The 25,483-nt window shown below is 42.9% G+C and overlaps 1 protein-coding gene across 1 annotated transcript in view; it reads left to right on the plus strand.

Moving 5' to 3' along the window:
• The window catches only part of slc12a3 (solute carrier family 12 member 3), a 95,965-nt gene that overhangs the window by 64,599 nt on the left and 5,883 nt on the right, over positions 1-25,483 (plus strand). The window contains exons 14-22 of the mRNA XM_061921115.1: positions 4,557-4,712; positions 13,538-13,637; positions 15,318-15,429; positions 15,513-15,641; positions 19,948-20,054; positions 20,131-20,207; positions 20,292-20,321; positions 22,149-22,232; positions 22,297-22,408. Of these exons, the coding sequence (XP_061777099.1) occupies positions 4,557-4,712; positions 13,538-13,637; positions 15,318-15,429; positions 15,513-15,641; positions 19,948-20,054; positions 20,131-20,207; positions 20,292-20,321; positions 22,149-22,232; positions 22,297-22,408 (907 nt within the window). The remainder of the gene's footprint in view (positions 1-4,556; positions 4,713-13,537; positions 13,638-15,317; positions 15,430-15,512; positions 15,642-19,947; positions 20,055-20,130; positions 20,208-20,291; positions 20,322-22,148; positions 22,233-22,296; positions 22,409-25,483) is intronic.

Here is a 25,483-nt window from a genome sequence, read left to right on the forward strand (position 1 = left end):
CGTAATGTGATCAAACTTTCTTGTTCTTGTCAAAAGTCTAGCAGCCGCATTTTGTACCAACTGTAATCTTTTAATGCTAGACATGGGGAGACCCGAAAATAATACGTTACAGTAGTCGAGGCGAGACGTAACAAACGCATGGATAATGATCCCAGCGTCTTTAGTGGACAGAATGGAGCGAATTTTAGCGATATTGCGGAGATGAAAGAAGGCCGTTTTAGTAACGCTTTTAATGTGTGCCTCAAAGGAGAGAGTTGGGTCGAAGGTAATACCCAGATTCTTTACCGTGTCGCCTTGTTTAATTGTTTGGTTGTCAAATGTTAGAGTTGTATTATTAAATAGAGTTCGGTGTCTAGCAGAACCGATAATCAGCATTTCCGTTTTTTTGGCGTTGAGTTGCAAAAAGTTAGCGGACATCCATTTTTTAATTTCATTAAGACACGCCTCCAGCTGACTACAATCCGGCATGTTGGTCAGCTTTAGGGGCATGTAGAGTTGGGTGTCATCAGCATAACAGTGAAAGCTAACACCGTATTTGCGTATGATGTCACCTAGCGGCAGCATGTAGATGCTGAAGAGTGCAGGGCCAAGGACCGAACCCTGGGGAACTCCACACGTTACCTTAACGTAGTCCGAGGTCACATTGTTATGGGAGACACACTGCATCCTATCAGTAAGATAAGAGTTAAACCAAGACAGGGCTAAGTCTGACATACCAATTCGTGTTTTGATACGTTCTAATAAAATATTATGATCGACAGTATCGAAAGCAGCGCTAAGATCGAGGAGCAGCAACATAGATGACGCATCAGAATTCAGCGTTAGCAATAGATCATTAGTCATTTTTGCGAGGGCTGTCTCCGTCGAGTGATTTGCCCTGAAACCGGATTGAAAGGTTTCACATAGATTGTTAGACGCTAAGTGTTCATTTAACTGCTCCGCAACAATTTTTTCGAGGATTTTTGAAATAAAGGGAAGGTGAGACACCGGTCGGTAGTTTACCATGAGGTCAGGATCGAGGTTAGGTCTTTTAAGAAGAGGATGAATAACCGCTTTTTTGAATGCTAGGGGAACAGTGCCCGAGGAAAGTGATAAGTTTATAATATTTAGCACTGATGGACCTAATAATACAAAGAGCTCCTTGATCAGTTTCCCAGGAAGAGGGTCAAGTAAACATGTTGTTTGTTTTATTCCATTTGCACGTTGTAACAATTCCTCTAATGTTATTTCCTCAAAACGAGAGAAACTATTTTTGAGGACAGTATCCGCCGTATATACAATCGTGTCAGTGTTAATAGAACCCCGTTGTAGCTGGGACGCATTGTCTTTAATCTCCTTTCTAATGACTTCAATTTTCTTACTAAAGAATTGCATAAAGTCATCAGCTGAGTGGGTGGAGCTACTGGAAGGAGTCCCTTGTTGGGTTAGCGATGCTACCGTACTAAACAAAAATTTAGGATCGTTTTTATTACGGTGGATGAGATTTGAGTAATAATTAGCTTTAGCTAAGGTAAGCATGCGTTTATAAGTTATTAAACCATCACTCCATGCTTGATGGTGCACCTCAAGTTTAGTCGTGCGCCATTTGCGTTCCAGCTTTCTGCATAATAATTTCTGAGCTCTAGTTTCTTCTGTAAACCACGGGGTGCGCTTTTTTGGAGCCTTTTTTAACTTTAGCGGTGCTATGTTATCAATGGTTTCGCGCAGGGCGTCGTTAAAGTTGTTAGTGAGGTTATCAATAGAGCCCACATACTTTGGGAATGGTGCCATTACCGAGGGCAGTAGGTCAGCAAGAGTTGTCGTTGTGGCCGTATTAATGTTGCGGCTGCTATAGCAGTTATTATTATTATTAGTTTGACGAACATGCGTCTGAACCTCGAATTTTATAAGGTAATGATCGGACAATACTTTAGTATACGGGAGTATCGTAACTTTGGAAGCGGTGATACCCCTGACAAGCACTAGGTCTATCGTATTACCGTTGCGATGCGTGGGTTCATTTATTATTTGTGTGAGACCACAGCTATCAATTATAGTCTGGAGCGCTACGCACGGTGGGTCCGATGGGGTATTCATATGGATATTAAAGTCCCCCATTATGATTATATTATCGGCGTGTGTCACTAGATCAGCAACGAACTCTGAGAATTCATTGATAAAGTCCGAATAGGGCCCTGGGGGGCGGTAGATAACAGCCAGGTGTAGAGGCAGCGGTGTGACAGACCTCATAGTAAGCACCTCAAACGATTTATATTTATTATTTATGTTAGGACTAAGGTTAAAGTTTTCGTTGTATATTAGTGCGACCCCCCCACCCCTTTTAAGCGGACGGGCAATATGCGCATGTGTAAAGTTAGGAGGACATGCCTCATTTAGCGCAAAAAAGTCATTTGGTTTAAGCCAGGTTTCACTGAGACCGATGACGTTAAGATTGTTGTCTCTGATAATATCATTAACTAACAACGTTTTGGGAGACAATGATCTTATGTTTAAAAAACCTATATTATAGGTTGTGGGCTGTTTTAGTGAATTGTTGATCAAATTATCCGTAGTAGCAATATTAATAATGTTGTGTTTATTATGCCCAGTGCATTCAGTATAATTACGACCATATCTAGGAATTGATACGACGGGAATGTTCCGATTGTTTGATTGTTGCTTTGATAAACTGCACGCATCATCATGGTTAGCCACCTCGCTGCACGCATCATGGTTAGCCTCCTGAGTAACGGGGATTTTCCGATTGTTTGTTTGTTGCTTTGATAAACTGCACGCATCATAGTTAGCCACCTCAGTAACGGGGATTTTTCGATTGTTTGTTTGTTGCTTTGATAAACTGCACGCATCATAGTTAGCCACCTCGGTAAAACACATGTCCAACTCTGAAACACTCAAAGCAGAAAAAACTTGTTCTAATTTAACAGACTCCTTACCCAGACCAGTAGTCTCGCATCTTTCATCTAAATCCGTCTTCAGGATGGAGGGAAGTGGTGTTCTGTGGGGATTAGCCTTCTGCTTTGTTTTAAGCCCCGCTCGGCATCCGCGTTTCCGATCACACCGCTGGCGTCTGCTCCGTAGACGGCCCCCGCTGCTACTAGACTCCGCTGCTTCACAGGCCGCTGGATGTAGCCGCCGACGTATTCCCATGCTAGTTAGCATGTTTAGCACGCCCGCGTCTATCAGTCCAAAACGACCCGATATGTCCATATCCAGAAGTGTCTGGCGGTCGTACGTGATCACGGAGTGACCACGATGCGAGCCAGCCATGAAGTCTGCAGAACTGTCCGGCATTTCCGCCAAATGTTCCATCTTTAGCAAGAGCACCGCAGTGTCGCAGCCCGTCCGGGCGCCGCCATCTTGCATTGAGAGTCCAGTCCATAGTGGATCTAACATAATAGTGAGAGTCCAGTCCATAGTGGGGGCCAGCAGGAAAAAATCCCAAGCGGAGACGGGTCAGCAGCGCAGAGATGTCCCCAACCGATGCACAGGCGAGCGGTCCACCCCGGGTCCCGACTCTGGACAGCCAGCACTTCATCCATGGCCACCGGACCAATATACTTCACTCACTATAAAGAAAAATGCTGTTGGTGGAAAGCGGTGGATTGCAGCAGCTGTCTTTAGCACCGACACACAGCTGGTGTTTGTTTGTTTTAAACAGAAGCGGTCAAGCGAACATGTTTCTCCACGTCAACCAGCATGTTGTTGGATGGGAAAATTGTGATATATATCTTACCGGAGACATCATTGGATTATTCGTCCTCCTGCAGTAGCTGTTTAAAAGGCAGCTGTGAGCTTGGCTCCTCGGCTTCTCTCTGAGACACTGCCTGTTCACCGCAGCCATCCGACCTCAATGTATGTCTTTACCATCTCACTAAAACACTATTAAAACAATAAGCAGATAAGGGATCTTCGAGAATTATCCTAGTAAATGTGTCTAATTACATCTGAAACGCTCACACTGCCGCCGCCCGGAGCCGTCGCTTTTTATTTTATTTTATTTTTTTTATTTTTTTCGTAGTCCTTCGCTATCAATATTATCATCCACAAATCTTTCATCCTCGCTCAAATTAATGGCGAAATTGTCGTTTTCTCGGTTCGAATAGCTCTTGCTGCTGGAGGCTCCCATTCAAAACAAGGACGTGAGGAGCCCTCACCCTTGTGACGTCATCGTCTGCGACTTCCGGTACAGGCAAGGCTTTTTTATTAGCACCAAAAGTTGCAAACTTTATCGTCTATGTTCTCTACTAAATCCTTTCAGCAAAAATATGGCAATATCGCGAAATGATCAAGTATGACACATAGAATGGACCTGCTATCCCCGTTTAAATAAGAAAATCTCATTTCAGTAGGCCTTTAAATCCTCTTAATTCAATTTATATCTCATGACACACTATCTGTATATAATATGGCTTTATTTTTTGTTTTTGTATTTTTGGTCCAATATGGCTCTTTCAACATTTTGGGTTGCGGACCCCTGATCTAGTTCATACGAGAAAGTTCCTTTTTGCGATGTATTATATAATACACTGTTATGTACGTACCATGGTGTTTTCCAGGCTGGCGTCCGACCTTCAGGTTCTACAATAAATGGCTGTCCTTGTTGTGCGCCGTGTGTTGTCTGGTCATCATGTTCCTGCTGACTTGGTGGGCCGCACTCATTGCCTTTGGGGTCGTCGTGCTCCTTTTGGGATACACACTCTACAAGAGGCCCGGTAATGAACTCAAGGTGTGCTCACGCTTGGCCAATCGTCGATCCTGACTTCAGCCCTTTCCTTAGCATGATTGGAAGAGGTGGTCTATGGCCCAGAAATTGCTGGATACACAATCCCTTCCCTTCGATTGCTCACCGTGAATTAAACAAGCTAAAAAACGTATTCGGGTGTTACCATACTTGCCAACCTGGAGACCTCCAATTTCGGGAGGTGGGGGGTGGGGGGCGGAGGGTGTGGTCGGGGGTGGGGTGGAGGCGTGGTTCGGGCGGGGGGCATGGTTAAGAGGGGAGGGGTGTATATTTACAGCCAATTCACCAACTCGAGTATTTCATATATATACAGTATATATATATATATATATGCTTGCTGGTTACTAAAAAACAACAACAACAACACTTACCTTTCACTATTTGAGTAACGTCACTTCCGAGTTTCCAGAAGATGGCGCCAGTATTTGCTTTGCCCTGCTGTCTCTCGCTATCAGCTCTGTTCGTTTTTGTGTTATTTGCGTCTATTTCGTCTCTGTCAGCTCACTGCTTGTGTATGATCGCCAAACACTGTTGGATCTTTGTTCTTTCCCACTGATATGATCAACTTCGACGTTGGTTTTTCGATGTCCCAGTCAGCTTTTTCACCTGGCAGGATTCCTGCCTTCATTTCCCGTCTTGTGGCTCTTCTCCCAACACAAGATCTTTGACAAACAAAACGTTTATCCTGAAGGATTTCTTCACTTCCTGCGGTCTTTACTTCCTCTGTGTGACGGAAACATGGCAGAGAAACGGTGAGTCCGCCCCTCTAAATGAACTTCTGCCTCCGGAGTGTTCCTACTTTAATTCACCGCGGTCAAATCCGCCTGCATTCCTCCTTTTCAAGCTCCCAACTGTGCATGTATGAGCTGGGGGGCGTGGCCTCCAGCTCCTGTTGAATTTCGGGAGATTTTCGGGAGAAAATTTCTTCCGGGAGGTTTTCGGGAGAGGCGCTGAATTCTGGGAGTCTCCCGGATAATCCGGGAGGGTTGGCAAGTATGGGTGTTACCATTTAGTGGTCAATTGTACGGAATATGTACTGAACTGTGCAATCTACTAATAGGAGTTTCAATCAATCAATCCATCAATCAATCAATCAATCAATCAGTCGTCTCTGCCAGGGCCTTAGGGTCCCATGATGTTTGGGTGGCCCTGTTTTGTGATAGGGCGCTTTTATATGAAATTTTACCAGGAACATATTCCTAGCCCCTTCCTGCTCTTATAAAAATATAATGGCAAATTTACCCGAAATTTACAGTTGATAAACTATCATACTGGGATCAAATCCATGCTTGCCAACCTTGAGACCTCCGAATTCAGGAGATGGGTGGGCTTTGGTGGTAGCGGGGGTGTATATAGTAGCGTCCCGGAGGAGTTAGTTCTGTTGTGTTTAAGTTGTGTTACGGTACGTATGTTCTCCCAAAATAGGTTTGTCATTCTTGTTTGGTGTGGGTTCACAGTGTGGCGCATACGTATATATATATATATATATATATATATGTATGTGTGGTAAATGGGTTATACTTGTATAGCGCCTTTCTACCTTGACAATTGACAAGACACGCTTTACATTCTCCCTTCCCACATGTACAAGACACATCCAACCATCCATTTCCTACCGCTTATTACCTTTTTGGGTCGCGGGGGGCGCTGGCGCCTATCTCAGCTACAATCGGGCGGAAGGCGGTTTTACACCCTGGGCAAGTCGCTACCTCATCACAGGGCCAACACAGATGGACAGATAAGAACTGAAATTACATTTTCGGCACAGTCCCGCTAAGAGCAGACATACGTTACGGGGGGGACAAGACGGTGCATCCTAAAAATGTGAGAAAAGGGTGACATTGGGAGAGGGGGGAGAGTAAAAAAAATATCACTCTAAGGCAGGGGTCACCTACAGGTAGCCCGTAAGGACCAGATGAGTCGCCCGCTGGCCTGTTCTAAAAATAGCTTAAATAGCAGCACTTACCAGTGAGTTGCCTCTATTTTTTAAATTGTATTTATTTACTAGCAAGCTGGTCTCGCTTTGCTCGATATTTTTAGTTCTAAGAGAGACAAAACTCAAATAGAAAATATTTTAAAGACTTGGTCTTCACTTGTTTAAATAAAATCATTTTTTTTTTTTTTACTTTGCTTCTTATAACTTTCAGAAAGACAATTTTAGAGAAAAAATACAACCTTAAAAATGAGTTTGGGATTTTTAAACACATATACCTTTTTACCTTTTAAATTCCTTCCTCTTCTTTCCTGACAATTTAAATCAATGTTAAAGTCAATTTATTTTTTTATTGTACAGAATAAATAATGATTAAATTCTTCATTTTAGTTTCGGTTTTTTCGACGAAGAATATTCGTGAAATATTTCTTTTAACTCTTTATGATTAAAATTTAAAACAAATATTCTGGGAAATCTAGAAAATCTGTAGAATCAACTTTAAATCTTATTTCAAAGTCTTTTGAATTTCTTTTAAAAAAAAAAATATGGAAAATCTAGAAGAAATAATGATTTGTCTTTGTTAGAAATATAGCTTGGTCCAATTTGTTATATATTCTAACAAAGTGCAGGTTGGATTTTAACCTATTTAAAACATGTCATCAAAATGTTAAAATTAATCTTTATCAGGAAAAATTACTAATGATGTTCCATAAATTCTTCTTTTAATTTAGAAAAAAAAAATTCGAATTAGCTATTTTTTCTCTTCATTTTTTTCGTTGACTTTTGAATTTTAAAGAGTCAAAAGTGATGATAAACTTTGTTTCAAAATGTAATTTTCTTTTTTTTTCCTCTTTTCTCCTCTTTTAAACCGTTCAATTAAGTGTTTTTTTCATCATTTATTCTCTACAAAAAACATTCCGTTAAAGGAAAAAAAATGTACGACGGAATGACGAACAGAAATACCCATTTTATATATACATATATATATGTATATATATATATATATATATATATATATATATATATATATATATATATATATATATATCAAACTGGTAGCCCTTCGCATGAATCAGTACCAAAAAAATAGCTCTTGGTTTCAAAAAGGTTGGTAACCCCTGGTCTAAGGCTAGATAGACCCTCAGGAGGGGTCCAGACTGAGTCCAAGGAAAAAAACTCACATAGCATGGCACCCATTAAACATGATACATACACTATAATCCCACCAACTTGCAACAGAGGGGGGGTGAGTTGAGGCCCTGGAGGCCGGCTGCCGCAATAGAGCGCTACTCAGCCATCCACAACCCCAGAGGAATTAAGCGGTGGTGAAGGCGTTGATTTTTTTTTGGGGGGGGGTGTTTGCGTGCATGTATGCCCAATAAACTTGGGAGGGATGTTGAAATGTTTTTGTGTACTGGGGCCGATCTCAAAGTTCAACACCAGGTGTTGTTGAAAAGAAGAAAGGTCAAAAGTGTCCATATTTGAGGAGTCCTTCAAAGTACTCAAAGCGCTTTGACACTATTTCCACATTCACCCATTCACACACACATTCACACACTGATGGCTGGAGCTGCCATGCAAGGCACTAACCACGACCCATCAGGAGCAAGGGTGAAGTGTCTTGCTCAAGGACACGACAGACGTGACGAGGTTTATAGAAGGTGGGGATTGAACCAGGGACCTTCGGATTGCTGGCACGGCCACTCTCCCAACCGCGCCACGCCGTTATATACATTCATTTTTTAGTGTATTAGCTAAAATATTACAATAAAAATAACAAATAATAAAAGGTACTAAATAAAAGTTTTCAAAACCTAATAAATCCAAAAGATCTGTTGTTATTTATATGTAGGTTTGTAAATATTAAAGAATTATATTTGTATTTTATGTGCACGGTTATTAAAAAAGTAAACCGACACAACAAATATATGTGGTTCTTTCTATATAATTTAATAAACATCATATTAAAAAAATAAATCCAATTGTTGTGTTTAATGTGCATCGTTCTGAAACAAAAGTTTTAAAAAATATATGATAAAGATGTTATTTATATTTAAGGTTGTACATATTAAATAATAAACAAAAATAAACAAAAGTGTGAAATTTGAGCAAAAATACATAATTATTCTTAGCATTAAGATATTCCATTTTCTACCGCTTGTCCCTTTTGGGGTCGCAGGAGGTGCTGGAGCCTATCTCAGCTAATTTGTGTAACTGAGCATTTTTTGGGAAGGTGTTTTTATACCCAATCATGGCACCCACCTGTTCTCAATTAGCCTGCACACCTGTGGGATGTTCCAAATAAGTGTTTGATGAGCATTCCTCAACTTTTATCAGTATTAATTGCCACCTTTCCCAACTTCTTTGTCACGTGTTGCTGGCATCAAATTCTAAAGTTAATGATTATTTGCACACAAAAAAATGTTTATCAGTTTGAACATCAAAGGGAATAAGCGGTAGAAAATGGATGGATGGACATAAAATATGTTGTCTTTGTAGCATATACAAACACAGACCAGTCACATAATATATGGGGCTTTTACACACACCTAAGTGAATGCAAGGCATACTTGGTCAACAGCCATACAGGTCACACTGAGGGTGGCCGTATAAACAACTTCAACACTGTTACAAATATGCGCCACACTGTGAACCCACACCAAACAAGAATGACAAACACACTTCGGGAGAACATCCACACCGTAACACAACAGAACAAACAAATCCCCAGAACACTTTGCAGCACTAACTCTTCCGGGACGCTACTGTAATGAACCAGAGTGGTAGAATATTAAAATCTAATACAATTTTGCTGAAAACAAATATAAATATTAAGAACCCAATGTAATGAGAGCAACCGTCCCAAAATAAGGAAAGATAATTATGCTTGTTCACATTTTTATTAGAATCGGCCGCGCCCGGGAGTTATCGAAGGTCTCTCGTGGCGACCTACGTGGTCGTACTCGTCTCGTCTCGCCCCGCCTCTTGGTAGCTTCTGGGGGTCACTGCAGGTCTCAGGGTACCGAACGCTTCAGTCTCTTGTGGGACCTACTTGGCCGTACTCGACCCGTCTCACTCTGCCTCTTGGTCGCTCCGGAGGATCACCGCAGGTCTCCGGGTCCAGATCGCTCAAGTCTCTCGCGGGACCTACGTGGCCGTACTCGTCCCGTCTCGCTCCGCCTCTTGGTCGCTGCTGGGGGTCACTGCAGGTCTCAGGGTCCCGAACGCTTCAGTCTCTTGTGGGACCTACTTGGCCGTACTCTACCCGTCTCACTCTGTCTCTTGGTCGCTCCCGGGGGTCACCGCAGGTCCCCGGGTCTCGATCGCTCCAGTCTCTCGTGGGACCTACATGGTCGTACCTGTCCCGTCTCGCTTCGCCTCTCGGTCGCTCCGGGGGATCACCGCAGGTCTCCGGGTCCTCATCGCTCCAGTCTCTCGTGGGACCTACGTGGCCGTACTCGTCCCGTCTCGCTCTGCCTCTTGGTCGCTGCCAGGGGTCACCGCAGGTCTCCGGGTCCAGATCGCTCAAGTCTCTCGCGGGACCTCCGTGGCTGTACTCGTCCCGTCTCGCCCCGCCTCTTGGTAGCTTCTGGGGGTCACTGCAGGTCTCAGGGTACCGAACGCTTCAGTCTCTTGTGGGACCTACTTGGCCGTACTCGACCCGTCTCACTCTGCCTCTTGGTCGCTCCGGGGGATCACCGCAGGTCTCCGGGTCCAGATCGCTCAAGTCTCTCGCCGGACCTACGTGGCCGTACTCGTCCCGTCTCGCTCCGCCTCTTGGTCGCTGCTGGGGGTCACTGCAGGTCTCAGGGTCCCGAACGCTTCAGTCTCTTGTGGGACCTACTTGGCCGTACTCTACCCGTCTCACTCTGTCTCTTGGTCGCTCCCGGGGGTCACCGCAGGTCCCCGGGTCCCGATCGCTCCAGTCTCTCGTGGGACCTACGTGGTCGTACCTGTCCCGTCTCGCTCCGCCTATTGGTTGCTCCGGGGGATCACCGCAGGTCTCCGGGTCCTCATCGCTCCAGTCTCTCGTGGGACCTACGTGGCCGTACTCGTCCCGTCTCGCTCTGCCTCTTGGTCGCTGCCAGGGGTCACCACAGGTCTCCGGGTCCAGATCGCTCAAGTCTCTCGCGGGACCTCCGTGGCTGTACTCGTCCCGTCTCGCCCCGCCTCTTGGTAGCTTCTGGGGGTCACTGCAGGTCTCAGGGTACCGAACGCTTCAGTCTCTTGTGTGACCTACTTGGCCGTACTCGACCCGTCTCACTCTGCCTCTTGGTCGCTCCGGGGGATCACCGCAGGTCTCCGGGTCCAGATCGCTCAAGTCTCTCGCGGGACCTACGTGGCCGTACTCGTCCCGTCTCGCTCCGCCTCTTGGTCGCTGCTGGGGGTCACTGCAGGTCTCAGGGTCCCGAACGCTTCAGTCTCTTGTGGGACCTACTTGGCCGTACTCTACCCGTCTCACTCTGTCTCTTGGTCGCTGCCAGGGGTCACCACAGGTCTCCGGGTCCAGATCGCTAAAGTCTCTCGCGGGACCTCCGTGGCTGTACTCGTCCCGTTTCGCCCCGCCTCTTGGTAGCTTCTGGGGGTCACTGCAGGTCTCAGGGTACCGAACGCTTCAGTCTCTTGTGGGACCTACTTGGCCGTACTTGACCCGTCTCACTCTGCCTCTTGGTCGCTCCCGTGGTTCACTGCAGGTCCCTGGGTCCCGATCGCTCCAGTCTCTTGTGGGACCTATGTGGTCGTACTCGTCCCATCTCGCTCCGCCTCTTGGTCGCTGCCAGGGGTCACCGCAGGTCTCCGGGTCCAGATCGCTCCAGTCTCTCGTAGGACCTACGTGGCCGTACTCGTCCCATCTCGCCCCGCCTCTTGGTAGCTTCTGGGGGTCACTGCAGGTCTCAGGGTACCGAACGCTTCAGTCTCTTGTGGGACCTACTTGGCCGTACTTGACCCGTCTCACTCTGCCTCTTGGTCGCTCCCGTGGTTCACTGCAGGTCCCTGGGTCCCGATCGCTCCAGTCTCTTGTGGGACCTATGTGGCCGTACTCGTCCCATCTCGCTCCGCCACTTGGTCGCTCCGGGGGATCACCGCAGGTCTCCGGGTCCTGATCGCTCCAGTCTCTCGTGGGACCTACGTGGCTATAATCGTCCCGTCTCGCTCTGCCTCTTGGTTGCTCCCGGGGGTCACCGCAGGTCTCCGGGTACCGATCCCTCCAGTCTCTCGCGGGACCTACCTGGCCGTATTCGTCCCGTCTCGCTCCACCTCTTAGTCGCTCCCAGGGGTCACCGCAGGTCTCCGTGTCCCGATCGCTCCAGTCTCTCGTAGGACCTACGTGGCCGTACTCGTCCCATCTCGCCCCGCCTCTTGGTAGCTTCTGGGGGTCACTGCAGGTCTCAGGGTACCGAACGCTTCAGTCTCTTGTGGGACCTACTTGGCCGTACTTGACCCGTCTCACTCTGCCTCTTGGTCGCTCCCGTGGTTCACTGCAGGTCCCTGGGTCCCGATCGCTCCAGTCTCTTGGGTCCTACGTGGTCGCACTCGTCCCGTCTCGCTCCGCCTCTTGGCCGCTCCTAGGGGTCACCGCAGGTCTCCGGGTCCTGATCGCTCCAGTCTCTTGTGGGACCTACGTGGTCGTACTCGTCCCGTCTCGCTCTGCCTTTAGGTCGCTGCCAGGGGTAACCGCAGGTCTCCGTGTCTAGATCGCTCCAGTCTCTCGTGGAACCTACGTGGCTGTACTCGTCCCGTCTCGCTCTGCCTCTTGGTTGCTCCAGGGGATCACCGCAGGTCCCCGGGTCCCGATCGCTCCAGTCTCTTGTGAGACCTATGTGGTCGTACTCGTCCCGTCTCGCTCCGCCTCTTGGTCGCTCCGGGGGTCACCGCAGGTCTCCGGGTCCTGATCGCTCCAGTCTCTCGTGGGACCTATGTGGCCGTACTCATCCTGTATCGCCCCGCCTCTTGGTCGCTGCTGTGGGTCACTGCAGGTTTCAGGGTCCCGATCGCTCCAGTCTCTTGTGGGACCTACGTGGCCGTACTCGTCCTGTCTCGCTCCGCCTCTTGGTCGCTGCCAGGGGTCACCGCAGGTCTCCAGGTCCAGATCGCTCCAGTCTCTCGCGGGACGTACGTGGCCGTACTCGTCCCGTCTCGCTCCGCCTCTTGGTCGCTCCTGGGGGTCACTGCAGGTCTCAGGGTCCCGAACGCTTCAATCTCTTGTGGGACCTACTTGGCCGTACTCGTCCCGTCTCACTCTGCCTCTTGGTCGCTGCCAGGTGGGGTCAACGCAGGTCTCCGGGTCCCGATCGCTCCAGTCTCTTGTGGGACCGACATGGTCGTACTCGTCCCGTCTCGCTCCGCCTCTTGGTCGCTCCCGTGGGTCACTGCAGGTCCCTAGGTCCTGATCGCTCCAGTCGCTCGTGGGACCTACGTGGCCGTACTCATCCTGTCTCTCTCCGCCTCTTGGTCACTCCCGTGGGTCACTGCAGGTTTCCGTTTCCTGGTCGTTCCAGTCTTTCGTGGGACTTACGTGGCCGTACTCGTCCTGTCTCGCTCCGCCTCTTGGTCGCTCCCGTGGGTCACTGCAGGTCTCCGGGTACTGATCGCTCCAGTCTCTTCTGGGACCTACGTGGTTGTTCTCGTCCCGTCTCGATCCGCCTCTTGGTCCCCCCCCCCCCTCCTCCTCCCCCACCATAAACCAAATTCGGAGGTCTCAAGGTTGGCAAGTATGCCGAGCACCCACTGGCAGAAATGTAAGATCGGCGCCTATGACGGTGTACGAATGGTTAATTGTGAGTACATTGTTACACAACATCCTAACAGGAAGCTGCAGAAAACATGCAAAGTGCTGACATTTTGCCGCCTTTTGTCCACAGCAGTGAATTGGGGGTCTTCAGTGCAGGCCAGCTCCTACAGCATCGCACTCAACCAGTGTGTGGGCCTCAACCACGTGGAGGACCATGTGAAGAACTACAGGTCGTTAACGTCCCCGTCTTCTGTGCCCTCAGCTGCCAATAGGAATGCCTATCGTGTTGTAATAGTGCTTGTTGGATGCGCATTTACATATTTATCTGAAGCTCCTCCCATATTCTGTCAAATATCTCTTGATTATTTCAAACTTCTTCGTTGGGAACACAACCATACTTGCCAACCTTGAGACCTCCGAATTCGGGACATGAGGTGGGGTGGCAGGGTTGGGGGGTGTTTGGTGGTAAAAGGAGGTGTATATCGTAGCGCCCCGGAAGAGTTAGTGCTGCAAAGGATTCTGAGTATTTGTTCTGTTGTGTTACGGTGTGGATGTTCTCTCAAAATCGATTTGTCATTCTTGTTTGGTGTGGGTACACAGTGTGTTGCATATTTGTTACAGTGTTAACGTTACAAATATGCAACACGCAGTGTGACCTGAGGGTGGCTGCATAAATAACGAACTGAAAAGGTGCCTGGTATGTAAATGTAACATAATATGGTACGAGTCATTCAAATAACTCTAACATATAGAACATGCTATACGTTCACCAAACAATAAGTCACTCCTAATCGCTGTCTGTGTATAATATTTAATAATAATATTAATAAACATAATATTAATAAATTAATAAATAAATAAATACATAAATAAATAAGTAATAATAAAAAAATAATATAATTATAATATAAGAATAATAATTAAATAATAATAATAATAAAACATGAAATAATCATTTAATAATATTATATAATAATAATCATATTTATTGAGATTGTACAGTAATAATAATCATATTATTAATCATAATAATAAATGAAGAAATAAATTATAAATAACTAAGTAATAATAATAATAATATAATATAATAATATTTTTTTTTAAATAATAATAATAATTAAATACAATTAATATGGCGACTTGTCCAGGGTGTACGCCGCCTTCCGCCCGATTGTAGCTAAAATAGGTACCAGCGCCCCCGCGACCCCAAAGGGAATAAGCGGTAGAAAATGGATGGATGGATGGATAATGATAAATAATTCAAGAATAATTTAATAATATTAATAATAATATTAATAATATTATGTATTAACAATAATAATACTTGATATTTTATGGTAACAATAACTTTAATAATAATGATAGATTTATAAATAATAAAAATTTAATAATAATAATAATGATTAAATAGTAAAAATAATAAATAGTTAAATGATAATAATAATAATTAAATAAAATTAATATGGCGACTTGTCCAGGGTGTACCCAGCCTTCCGCCCGATTATAGCTAAAATAGGTACCAGCGACCCCGCGACCCCAAAGGGAATAAGCGGTAGAAATGGATGGATGGATGGATAATGATAAATAATTCAATAATAATTTAATAATAATAATAATAATATTATGTATTAACAATAATAATACTTGATATTTTACGTAACAATAACAGCAATAATAATAATAAATTTAGAAATAATAAAAAATTAAATAATAATAATAATGATTAAATAGTAATAATAATAGATAATTTAATTATAATTACTTGATATTTTAGGGTAATGTGCTCATTATTTCACACATAAGCCGCTCCACAGTATAAGTCGCACCCCTGGCCAAACTATGCGAAAAAACCTGTTACTTATATTTTTTTTCCTTACAATATGTCGCAAATATACTGTACACTACTCCAGACCACAGTGCTTGGTGCTGACAGGACCCCCCAGCAGTCGGCCGGCTCTTGTGGATCTGGTCAGCTGTTTGACAAAGAACCTCAGTCTCATGATGTGCGGCCACGTGCTCACCGTGAGTACATGACACCATACATTATAAATTTAAATCTCTCATTCGTTTTTTGAGACCTTTTTTGTTTCAATTTTTCCCCCCAGGGCAATCTCCCTCCACTGGTGCAAAGCGTTGACAGTCACGTTTTGTGGTTGAACCAAAGAAAGGTCAAGTCCTTCTACAAAAATGTGCTTTCTGCGGACCTCCGCTCAGGAGTGAACATGCTGCTGCAGGTATACAAAAACTGCATGAGAATTCAAGCACTATAAGACAGTCCTGCATGTATTCGTATTATCATTTTGTGGCTTTGGTACAGATTTCCCCTCGTACATGTAAAAAGTGAGTGACAGGAATTGGTTTATTGCCAAGGAGAAGCCAGACCTTGAAAACTCTCTTCCTTTTTTTAAGATGTATTCCCGAATAGGAGCTCTCTGCTATGAAATCAGTGTGCTGTTGTTGTTCAGTAAGACAAAAAATAGAACAAATGAATATTGTAAACCAGAAGAGAACCAAAATGCAGCTTAAGGACCCAATTTTTTGGTACATATTTTACCATTATGATAGATTTATTAACAAGAGATGTCGTTACTTGGTCGGGATGGGGACCGAAATCAGTACTTTTTACAAACGATGTCGATGCTACGAGCGTCAATTCATGTAAAAATCAAAAAAGCAACATATTTTCATTCCTTTGTCGGAAACTTGGCATACAAAGCAAGCATGCCTAAAATAAACGATCTGACGTAAGAAAAAAAGCATTAGCTCGATGCTAATTAGCATTGGACATTCCATTAACATGCTATTAGCACTAGCAATTTTACATGGCCATTTCAACACCTTCAAATTGGGTAATGCCAACTCCAACTAAGATGAACACCTAGGTGGAGTGTAATAAGGACAATACTTAAAGTATAAACACTTTGTAGGACTCAACAAAAGACAAGACTGACACACTCAACTTAATGGCAAAGACTACTTTCTGATTATGGGAACTAACCCTTGTTTACAAAATACTGCCATATAATGTCTTGGAATTGCAACAGCATGCAAAGTATTGTAAAGGGATGCCCAAACTGCGGCCGGCGGTCCAAATGCAGCCAATTGGCGTGATTCTTTTGGACAGGTATTCGATAAGAAACATTTCATTATCCAGAGGTCTGACAGTTGGGACTTTGTCTCTAACCTGTGGCTATAATGAGTGATGCAGGTCAGTGACCATGATGTGGACTTTCTCGAAAGCACCAGCACAGCATTTACTTATACGACACAATCCAAACAACCTTTCCTTGTCATGACTGAAAAAGGAAAAAAAATCAGCCAGCACAAAAAATCAACACACATGGTCACACGTAACACAAACTGCTCACTGAGCTTTTTGGATATTATTAAAAAAAAAAAAAAAAACATCCCACTACCATAAACTATTTGAAATTGCACCCATTTTAATCAATTGTGAGGCATGATGGGAAAAACACTCTCTCCACATGTATCCATTTTTGAATTTTAAGTGCTTGATATTTCTGATTGATTACAAAATTTCAAAGAGGTTGTCACAGAAGTAGACAAGGAAGGAGTTCGAACTTTCTCATACTTTTGATATTCAATTATAACATAACTACAATCGAAATAGTACACACACACACACATATATATATATATATATATATATATATATATATATATATATATATATATATATATATATATATATATATATATATATATATATATATATATATATGTATATATATATATATATATATATATATATATATATATATATGTGTTTGTACCTGAAACTTAAGAATGTGGGATTTACAATATTAACTATGAACGATAAAACACTGAATATTGACAACCTATGAACATCACACCCCCTCTCGATCGATATATTTTACAATCAAGGAAACTTAACAAAAATGCAACAAACACATTGAAATATGAACGTGAAGGGTAACAACAACAACAAACCCACCTACAATCTGATATATCTGATATAACTTAGAACTTTTTTGTAAAAATCTGTGACTTAGATTACCATAGTAACTGCCATGATCTGTGGTCTGGATTATGTTTTTGTTATCTTTTTGGACTCTTTTAGTTCCTGTTTGCGCTCCCTTTGTCAGGCTTTCCCCAGACAGTTTGTCTGTTTTAGTTTTTTCCGCTGCATTTGTCTGTTTCCTCTGTGTTTAGTATCTCCTATCTTTAGTTCCTGTCTAGTGCTCTTATTTTGTCAGCTTCCTGTCTTAAAAACTGAGTGCTGTGTTCCTCCCCAGCTTTGGCTGATTGGCACCTGGCCACACCTGTTGCCAATCAGCCTGCTCCTATTTGTACCTGCTTTGTCTTGTGTCAGTTGCTGGATCATTGTATTGTCATTCGGACTTGTCGTTGCCATATGTTGCTCTTGTCGTGTCTGTGATTCTTTTCAGCTATTACCTGTCGTGCTACATTTTGTCCTGGTCGTCATAGCGGTAAGCTGTTCTTGTCAGCCATTAGTTATTTCCAGTTTTTCTGTTTGCTATCCTCTAGATTCCATGCTAAAGTTCCTTTTTGTTTTCTAGCTTCCAGTGCTAGCTCCCTTAGTTTGTTATTCCGCCCACTTTTTGTTTGTTCTTGTTCTATTATTTATAATAAATAATGTCTTCATATCCAATGCCTGCCTCCATCTCTGCATCTTGGGGTTCGTCAACTTCTAACTTTGACACCCTTGTTTGGTTTGGTTACCATGCCGACTTAATAGTTTCAACAGCCTCTGGTGTTCGGGACACGCACCTGCGCTAATCAAGAGACCCTTATTTAAGCCTGTCTTTGCCAGTCAGTCCGCCTGGCATCGTTGCATGTTTTCACGCGATATCATAGTTCATGTTGTTCGCTTCATGCTGTGTTCAAGTAGGTTTTGTTTGTTTGACCTACTCAGTGGCCTAGTGGTTAGATTGTCCGCCCTGAGATTGGTAGGTTGGGAGTTCAAACCCCGGCTGAGTCATACCAAAGACTATAAAAAAAACTGGGACCCATTGCCTCCCTGCTTGGCACTCAGCATCAAGGGTTGGAATTGGGGGTTAAATCACCATAAATGAGTCCCGGGCATGGCACCGTTGGTGCCCACTGCTCCCCTCACTTCCCAGGGGGTGATCAAGGGGATGGGTCAAAATGCAAAGGACAAATTTCACTACACCTAGTGTGTGTGTGACAATCATTGGTACTTTACTTTTGTTCCACGTCATAGTTTATGTTTGTTTACCTCATGCCCAGCCAAGATTTCTTGAGTTAAAATAATAAATATGTTTCTACATTCACGCCTGGTCCGGAATTATCCGTTTGCATCCCGGGAGAACAAACCCCGCCCCCCCAACCCCGCGTACTTCAACCCCCCCAGCTGAGGGCCTACATGGACGAATAGAACAGACAAACCATTGTAATGTCTGTTAATGGATAAACAAAAATCCTAATCTACGATTTGACTCCCTCGAATGGCCTTGACGCTGCAACAACAGGAGCAGACTGTTCTGAAAACATCCCCCATCTCCCAAATTCGGAGGTCTCAAGGTTGGCAAGTAAGGTCTACGGCCTGGTCTGGTGTAGAGTTACTCCTCTTACAAGAATCTTGTTCCACTTGATCCGTGGTATATCATTTTGAAATTGTTTTATCTTCTCGTGGGTGAAGATCTCTTTTAATGCACAGCATAGGACACATAATAAGTACACTATCTGGAGTACAGGGCAGGTGAGTGGGGGATCTTATGTTCGTGGATAACTCCTCTGGCAGGGGGCTCCCCTCGTCTCTTTTAATGCACAGCATAGGACACATAGCAAGAGTGGTCCTCAGGTCCTGTTGATCAGGGGCAGTAGCTCCACAGCCACAGATCCACTATTAACCACTAATATCACAGTCAAAATGAAAGCTTGTTCCCATAGGCACCATAAACTGTTAATAATGTTTAGACAAAAGTGTATATTATATATACTATTATATTTATAGTATTTATATTAGGTGTGTGTGTGTGTGTATTTTGGGTATATGCATGTGTGTATGTACGTGATTATGTGTATGTATGTGTGTGTATATATATATATATATATATATATATATATATATATATATTTATGTATATATATATAAATTGTATATATGTGTGTGTGTATATGTGTGTGTTGTGTACATATGTGTGTACATATGTATGTATGTAAGTGTGTGTGAATTTAAATGTATTTTATATAGACAATATATAGCAGCAACCACTGAATTGAATTATATTATATATATTATTGTATTATATATTGTATATATATATATATTGTATATGTATGGGGGTGGGACGTAATAAGTTTACTTCTTCCCACTCCCTTTTGAGCCAATCTTGACATCTACAAAAGATTAGTCACATGTAATGTTTTCAATGTAGGTGTAAAAATAATGTATCTATATATTTCTTTTGTATTTTATGTCATTCTCTTGTTTTGTTTGCATGGCTCAAAATAAACCATTCATTCATTCATTCAAATATGTTGAATGCTAATGAGAGGACTTTTGAACTCCAGGGTGCAGGTTTGGGTAGAATCCGGCCGAACGTCTTGCTAATGGGTTTCAAGTCAGACTGGCTGAGTGACTCCCCTCAGGCGGCATACAGTTACATCGCAATACTGCAGTGAGTGTCGTCTTCGTGTTTCAACTCAATCTCAAGTCTTTTAGTGTCATGATATTGATATATTTGCTGATTTCAGGGATGCATTCGATCTTCAGTACGGTGTGTGTGTCCTGAGAATGAGAGAGCGACTGGACGTTTCACATCAGTCGCATGGTGAGAGCCACAAATCAAATCATCGTGAACTGAACTACAATGTAAAACACCTGTGTATTTTAACCTGATTTTTTTTGTCTGCAGTCAATCCAGGCTTTGAAGAAGGACCTGAGTGTATAAACACCACATATAAACCGTCTGGATTTCACAACATCAGTGAATGTATGCAAATGTTCTACATAGTACTGTAGTAGTAGTGTGTACTACCTGGAGCAATGCATGTTGTGTGATGCTGATAAACACTTCATTTTACAAGTAGTACAATTTAGGGCTGAGTAGCATGTTTGGCTGCTTGTCGTCCTCTAGTGATACCCCATTCAGCAATAGGTTCCTATCTTTTCCTCTCATCTTTATTTCTAAGTGATTTCCTCAGAGGAGTCTATTCAAATGCATGACGTGTTCTTAAACGGCTCAATTGTTCCCACCTGTTGTTCTTTAGTTGCTGAATGCCAAATGGTTAGCACGTGCGTGTCTACCATAATTTGCATATAAACACGCCCTTATTTGCCCAATATGCATAGGTAAACACTCTTAATTACCCATATGAGGGCACATTTCCGGAGGAAAAGCCAAACTTCAAACACACAGAGACAATATAAACAGATTACAGAAGAGAAATTCGTTTTATCTCGCAGGGGAAATACAAAATGTCAAAACGTAAGTTTAAGAAAGGGGGGACTGCTGTGGTAGCCTAAAGGGTTCGAATAAATATTTGTCATTTTGGGCAAATAGGTCTACATGGTCGTGAAACATGCGCTCCCTCCCCAGGGCACGATCTGCGGCATCTTGTAGTAGCAGAAAAAGCATTACCATTGTGTGAGTTGAGTCTTTTAAAGAGACCGCAATCACTGATTGTGTGTGCGTGCGTGAGTTATTTTGAAATGTCTATATAGTGCTCATTTTTCTATGTCTGTCTTATCTATATCTATCGATCAATCGATCCATCTATCTATCTATCTATATGTATATATATATATATATATATATATATATATATATATATGTATATGTATATATATATATATATATATACATACATATATATGTATATATATATGTGTGTGTATGTGTATATATATATATATATATATATATATATATATATATATATATATATATACATATACTGTACATGGTGGGGTTTTTTTCTTTTGTTACCCTTCACGTTTATATTTCGATGTGTTTGTTGCATTTTTGTTAAGTTTCGTTGATTGTAAAATATATCGATCGAGAGGGGGTGTGACGTTTATATGTTGTCAATATTCAGTGTTTTATCGTTCATAGTTAATATTGTAAATCCCACATTCTTACATTTATATATACATATATATATATATATATATATATATATATATATGGCGGGGGCGAGAGAGAGAGAGATTTTGAAGGAAACAGCGCTTCCGTAGAATGTTTGGGCAATGCGATTGAAAGGTTGTTGTATCTAGATTGATCTCCCAAGGCATTGGTAATAAAATATCAAAATGAGCAACTCTGCCTGGGATTCATTTATAACCAGCTTATGTGTCATCGAACCATTCTGGGAGGTGACCTGGCAGAAGACCGGGTCAAACGTACACGTAACAGTATATATATATATATATATATATATATATATATATATATATATATATATATATATATATATATATATATATATATATATATATATATATATATATATATATATATATACATACATCTATATCATATATACATCTACAAAGATTCAAATAATTGCTATTGTGACATCTAGTGGACACATTTAGAACAGCTTTTTTTCATTCAAAAATTTCAGGTTATTTTTTACACTTAGCAAACTCATCCCACAGGCCGGACAAAACCTGTTCGCGAGCCGTACGTTTGACACCCTTGTTCTAGAAACACCTCGTCTGGTCTACTCTAATGGAAAATACGGTAATATGACACACTTGTTGTTTGCAGCTTCGGCGGTTCAAGCCAGAACATTGTTCCGACAAAAGCAAGGAGAGAAGACAATCGACGTGTACTGGCTGTCTGATGATGGAGGTGCGTTCATGCTTTTTTAAATCCAGCTTACCATGTTTCCTCATCATTTCTGTGTGCCTTTCAGGCCTCACCCTGCTGCTGCCTTACCTGCTCACCCGCAGGAAGCGCTGGGCCAAATGTACAGTTCGAGTGTTTGTGGGCGGAGGAAGTTGCAGCAAAGAGGAGCGGAAAGAGGAGTAAGCGCTCGGATTACTCATTGGACTTCATATTATATCATATTAATAATAATAATAATAATAATATCCTAATGTCAACATTATGAGTGCTAAAGCCCAATATTTTTAATGGTAGTACCTTATATGGAAAATATACAGTGAAACCTGTTTATCTCAACAACAGGGTAGAGGGCAACAAGGAAGAGTTAGTGCCGCAAGGGGTTCTGTCATATTTCTTAACCCACGAGAAGATAAAACAATTTCAAAATGATATACCACGGATCAAGAGGAACGAGATTCTTGTAAGGGGAGTAACTCTACGCCAGACCTGGGCGTAGACCATACTTGCCAGCCTTGAGACCTCCGAATCCGGGAGATGGAGGATGTTTTCTCCTTGCTGTTGTTGCAGCGTCAAGTCCATTCAAAGTAGTCAAATCGTAGATTAGGATTTTCGTTTTTCCGCGAGCAGACATTACAATGGCTTGTCTGTTCTATTCGTCCATGCTGGCCTTCATACATACCTGCCAACCTTGAGACCTCCAAATTCGGAAGATGTGGGGGGGGGGGGGGGGGGGGGGGTTGGTGGTAGAGGGGGTGTATATAGTAGCGTCCCGGAAGAGTTAGTGCTGCAAGGGATTCTCCTTGTTATGTTGTATTACGGTGCGGATGTTCTCCCGAAATCTGTTTGTCATTCTTGTTTGGTGTGGGTTCACAGTGTGGCGCATATTTGTAACCGTCTTGAAGTTGTTTATACGGCCACCCTCAGTGGGACCTGTATGGCCGTTGACCAAGTATGCCTTGCATTCACTTGTGTGTGTGTGAAAAGCCGTAGATATTATGTGACTGGGCCGGCATGCAAAGGCAGTGCCTTTAAGGTTTATTGGCGCTCTGGACTTCTCCCTATGTCCGTGTACACTGCGGCATTTTAAAAAGTCATGAATTTTAATTTTTGAAACCAATACTGATCATTTTGAAACCGATACCGATAGCTTCCGATATTACGTTTCAAAGCATTTATCGACAGATTATATCGGCAGTCTGATATTATCCGACATCCCTAATAATAATAATAATATCCTAATGTCAACATTATGGGGGTTTAATGGCAGCACCATATCTGAAATATTACAGTGCAACCCGTTTATCTCAACAACACTCGGGCTGGCTGACAATCAACAGACACGGTTGTCGAAATAATCACAAGAGAAACTGACATTTGCTTGTAAATTTACATCTGAATTCCAATACTTCTAATAACACATAGTGGTTGTACGGTATAATGAATCACAAATGGTACTAGACTCTGTTTGATTAGTATCGGTTCCAGGGCAAGACGGTGCGTCGTCATTTCATGACACTGCTGGTTTTGCAAGCAGACAAGCATATTCGGCAGTGCACAATCACAGAGTACTTACAAGCAGACCCAGTGTGTAGATGGAAAAGGGAGAGCGGACCCATTTTGGCCTGAAAACTATAGATAAAGGTGAAATTATAACACTGAAACACCCTCAAAAAGAGGTGTTTTAACCCTTGTGTAATGTTCCTATTGTTGTTACTCAGCCAGCGTTTGTGGTTCTGATGGACCCGTTGCATTTTGTGGCTTTTACTCCCTCACAATCAAACTGAACAAATGTTTATTGGGATAAGGTAAATATCTGTTCAGTATTTTAACATAAAAGTGTTTGATTGTGAGGCATTAAATCCCACAAAATGCAACGGGTCCATCAGACCCACAAACGCTGGCTGCGTAACAACAATATGAAGGTTGCACGGAACATTTCTCTGCCAGTTTCTGCATCCCACAAGGATTCTTCTTTTGTGTTTCTGCACCTGCGGTTCCCACACAAAGTTGCAACATTGTTTGTCATCACTGTCTGCTCTCATTTTCTCGCACATTTTACCCTCTGATGTTCTCTGTACCTACACTCTGACCTCCTCATTCTAGGCTGTGTGTGTGTGTGTGGTACCACCGTGCTGCCCATCTAATCCATTATAGTTATTATTATTATTATTATTACCTTAGCAGCACAGAGGAAGAGGGGTTTGTGCATGTGCCTCACAATATGAAGGTCCTGAGTAGTCCTGAGTTCAATTCCCGGCTCGAGATCTTTCTGCATGGAGTTCGCATGTTTACCCCGTGACTGCGTGGGTTCCCTCCGGGTACTCCGGCTTCCTCCCACCTCCAAAGACATGCACCTGGGGATAGGTTGATTGGCAACACTAAATTGGCCCTAGTGTGTGAATGTGAGTGTGAATGTTGTCTGTCTATCTGTGTTGGCCCTGCGATGAGATGGCGACTTGTCCAGGGTGTACCCCGCCTTCCGCCCGAATGCAGCTGGGATAGGCTCCAGCGACCCCGAAGGGAATAAACGGTAGAAAATGGACGGATGGATGGATTATTACCTTTGATCTAACATCCCAGATACAGTTGGATTACTTAGGAGACTGAATTTAAAGAGCAGCTAATTAAATTATTAAAGTTAACTTGCAAGTATATCCACTGACTGTGATGTAATGTATTTGAACAAGGAGCAAAAGTCATAGATTTCTTCCAACTGCACGAAGTGTCCTTCCCTAGCAGAAACAAGACATAAAAAAAACGTTGAAAAATTGTTGACCTAGGTCCTGTCGTTGACACTTTTTTTGACGACATTATTCAAAGTCAGGCTGTGACTATTACGACTGTGTTCCTCCGAGGATGTGTCGACATGAACACATGAAAGGTAAGATCTAATGAATTTATTTAAGTAACAAAAGCAGGTTAACAACAAAAAAAACTGGGGCTAAACAGAAAAGGCAAACAAAGGGAGCTAGCGTGGGAGCTAGGAAAACGAACAGAAACACTAACAACTAGGCACGAAGGCACACAACAGGGAAAACAAATCATAAGCATGAGAGCTAGAATAAAAACAAAGGCGTAGCGTGAAAGCTAGCGAGAAAAAAATGCGTAGCCTGAAAGCTAACGAGAAAATACATACGAGTTGTCACTGTTGCATGATTGCAAACTAGGATCCCAGAAAGACTGAACAGAAAAGGCTGGCTTTTATAGGATGGTGATTAACAGAACCAGGTGTGCGTCTTGAAACCACGGCAGGT

Source organism: Nerophis ophidion, linkage group LG14 (assembly GCF_033978795.1).
Source record: "Nerophis ophidion isolate RoL-2023_Sa linkage group LG14, RoL_Noph_v1.0, whole genome shotgun sequence".
Lineage (NCBI taxonomy): Eukaryota > Metazoa > Chordata > Actinopteri > Syngnathiformes > Syngnathidae > Nerophis > Nerophis ophidion.